The 3,202-nt window shown below is 52.4% G+C and overlaps 1 protein-coding gene across 1 annotated transcript in view; it reads right to left on the bottom strand.

Annotated features, from left to right (window-relative positions):
- Nucleotides 1–1,319, bottom strand: part of LOC119360678 — a 3,007-nt gene extending 1,688 nt beyond the window's left edge. Inside the window, exon 1 of the mRNA XM_037626211.1 lies at nt 1,269–1,319. Coding sequence (XP_037482108.1) covers nt 1,269–1,319 — 51 coding nt within the window. The remainder of the gene's footprint in view (nt 1–1,268) is intronic.
- Between the last annotated feature and the right edge of the window lie 1,883 nt (nt 1,320–3,202).

A 3,202-nucleotide genomic window follows, 5' to 3' on the forward strand; every position in this document is an offset into this window, starting at 1 on the left:
TTACGGGGCGGGGCGGGGCGGGGGTGGGGCCCGGTTTCGGGGGGATTGGGGGGTTATTTTGAGGTGGGGGATTGGGCGGGTCGGGTGGTCTGCCCGGTTTCGGGGGCGGGATAAAACGGAGGATCTGGAGGCGGATGCCGTCGTGCGGTGTCCGGACTCGCGGCGGCACGTGAGCGCGCGGTGCCGACGCGTGGCGCCGTGACGCGTCTCGCCTCCGTGGACTCTCCTCTGGAGCGGCGGCGAGGCTTCGTGAGACCGTGTGCACGACGCACGAGGGGATGGTTGCGGCGTCGGCGCGGGGGAAAGCAAGTGCAGCATGGCCGTCAGATCATGTACAACACGCTCGCGGAGACGGGGTACGACGGGCCCAGTCTGGAAAGTTGCAACTACGTAGACAGATTCCGTTAATAGTTTCACGGTCTTACTCAACGGTTTGCCGTTTCACCTTACCAAATGAATCGTGCATCCATTGATGTCCTGTAACGTTTGCACGGTGTGCCGACTCCGGGGTGGTTTGTACAAGGAACATAGTTTCATATCATGGTTTTCAAGGGTAGTGGATGTGTCCACTAAGGCCATGTTCGGTTGACAGGGTTGTGGAGGGGTTTTGACAGGGATTGAGGTGGATTAAATCATCTACAAGTCAAATCCCCCCAAATCTCCTCCAATCCTCTTAGGGCAGGGTGTAACCGAACAAAGGCTAAGGCAAGGGCAATTACTATATCATTTTCGCGATATATCTCTACGAGAATATTTACCAAGTGTACGTTCGGTTACAACATGAAAGATGCACGGGGGTAGAGGGAGGGGAGCCAAAATGAAGAGGACAACGACGGGCTTGAAGAGCAGTGGCAGAGCTACAAAGAGAGAGTTACCCTCATCTCCTCCACTCTAGACTCCCTTGCCACTCACTTCATGTTTGTATTTAGACTACCTAAGAAGATCCTTAAATAGTTAGTAGATGCTATCTGTAGGTTCTTTTGGGCTGCTGAGGAATCTTGCTCCAGAGCAAAATGCCTTATCGCTTGGAAAAACTTTTGCAAACCCAAGCCGGCTGATGGTCTCGGTATAAAAAATCTCACTCTCCAAGACAACTGCTCTCTGGACTTCACGAATAAGCCTCTTCAAAAACCAGACCTACCCTAGGACAATTGGTTCTTCCAACACTACTCTCTCGACTTCACGAATAAGCCTCAAAATCCATCATACCTCTTGGAAATCGTTAACCAACAGCTCCGCCACCCTCGTAAAATCTCCTTCGTCCTTACCAACAATGGCACGTCAACTTTCTTCTGGCTCGACGCTGGCCTCCTCTCCATCCCGCTCGCGGAAACTTACTCCCACATCTTCTCACACTCCACTTACCCCCTTTGTCATGGTATCTCATGTCATGCATAATGATTTACTCGCTACTCTGCGGAACCACCTAACCGATGTGGCATCTACCGAGCTTGTGTCTGTTTTATCTTTTTTGTAGGATGTTACCATAAGCGATGCGCCCGATGAAAGGTTCCTTACCCACGACTCCTCATTCACCTCGAGGTGCGCCTACTCACTGCTTTCCTTCGACCATGAGTTCGACCTCAATGTGTTGGGGAACGTTGCAGCAAATAAAAATTTTCCTACAGTTTCACCAAGATCCATCTATGAGTTCATCTAAGCAACGAGTGATAGGAGTGCATCTACATACCCTTGTAGATTGCGAGCGGAAGCGTTCAAGAGAACGGGGATGATGGAGTCGTACTCGCCGTGATCCAAATCACCGATGACCAAGTGCTGAACGGACAGCACCTCTGCGTTCAACACATGTACGGAGCGGATGACGTCTCCTCCTTCTTGATCCAGCAAGGGGAAAGGAGAGGTTGAGGAAGAAGGCTCCAGCAGCAGCACGACGGCGTGGTGGTTGTGGAGATGCAGTACTCCGGCAGGGTTTTGCCAAGCTCTTAACGGAGGAGGAGAGGTGTTGGGGAGGGGAGGGGCTGCGCCTTGGATGTGTTGTGCAGCCCTCCCCTCGCCCCTCTATTTATAGGGGAAGGGGGAAGGGGGCCGGCCCCCTCTAGATGAGATCTAGAGGGGGGGGGCGACCAAGGGAGGGGGCTTGCCCCCCAAGCAAGGGGGGCGCCCCCACTAGGGTTCCCCCCAACCCTAGGCGCATGGGCCCAAGGGGGGCACCCAGCCCTCCAGGGGCTGGTTCCCTGCCCCCTACGGCCCATGAGGTCCTCTGAGAGAGGTGGCCCCTCCAGGTGGACCCCCGGAACCCCTCCGGTGGCCCCGGTACAATACCGATATGCCCCCGAAACTTTCCGGTGACCGTATGACAACTTCCCATAAATCTTCACCTCCGGACTATTCCGGAACTCCTCGTGACGTCCGGGATCTCATCCGGGACTCCGAACAACATTCGGTAATCACATACAAGTCTTCCTAATAACCCTAGCGTCACCGAACCTTAAGTGTGTAGACCCTACGGGTTCGGGAATCATGCAGACATGACCGAGACAGCTCTCCGGCCAATAACCAACAGCGGGATCTGGATACCCATGTTGGCTCCCACATGTTCCACGATGATTTCATCGGATGAACCACAATGTCGAGGATTCAATCAACCCCGTATACAATTCCTTTGTCAATCGGTACGTTACTTGCCCGAAACTCGATCGTCGGTATCCCAATACCTCGTTCAGTCTCGTTACCGGCAAGTCACTTTACTCGTACCGTAATGCATGATCCCGTGACCAAACACTTGGTCACTTTGAGCTCATTATGATGATGCATTACCGAGTGGGCCCAGAGATACCTCTCCGTCATACGGAGTGACAAATCCCAGTCTCGATCCGTGTCAACCCAACAGACACTTTCGGAGATACCTGTAGTGCACCTTTATAGTCACCCAGTTACGTTGTGACGTTTGGTACACCCAAAGCACTCCTACGGTATCCGGGAGTTACACGATCTCATGGTCTAAGGAAAAGATACTTGACATTGGAAAAGCTCTAGCAAACGAACTACACGATCTTGTGCTATGCTTAGGATTGGGTCTTGTCCATCACATCATTCTCCTAATGATGTGATCCCGTTATCAACGACATCTAATGTCCATAGTCAAGAAACCATGACTATCTGTTGATGAACGAGCTAGTCAACTAGAGGCTTACTAGGGATATATTATGGTCTATGTATTCACACGTGTATTACGATTTCC

This window comes from Triticum dicoccoides, chromosome 2B (genome assembly GCF_002162155.2).
Source record: "Triticum dicoccoides isolate Atlit2015 ecotype Zavitan chromosome 2B, WEW_v2.0, whole genome shotgun sequence".
NCBI lineage: Eukaryota > Viridiplantae > Streptophyta > Magnoliopsida > Poales > Poaceae > Triticum > Triticum dicoccoides.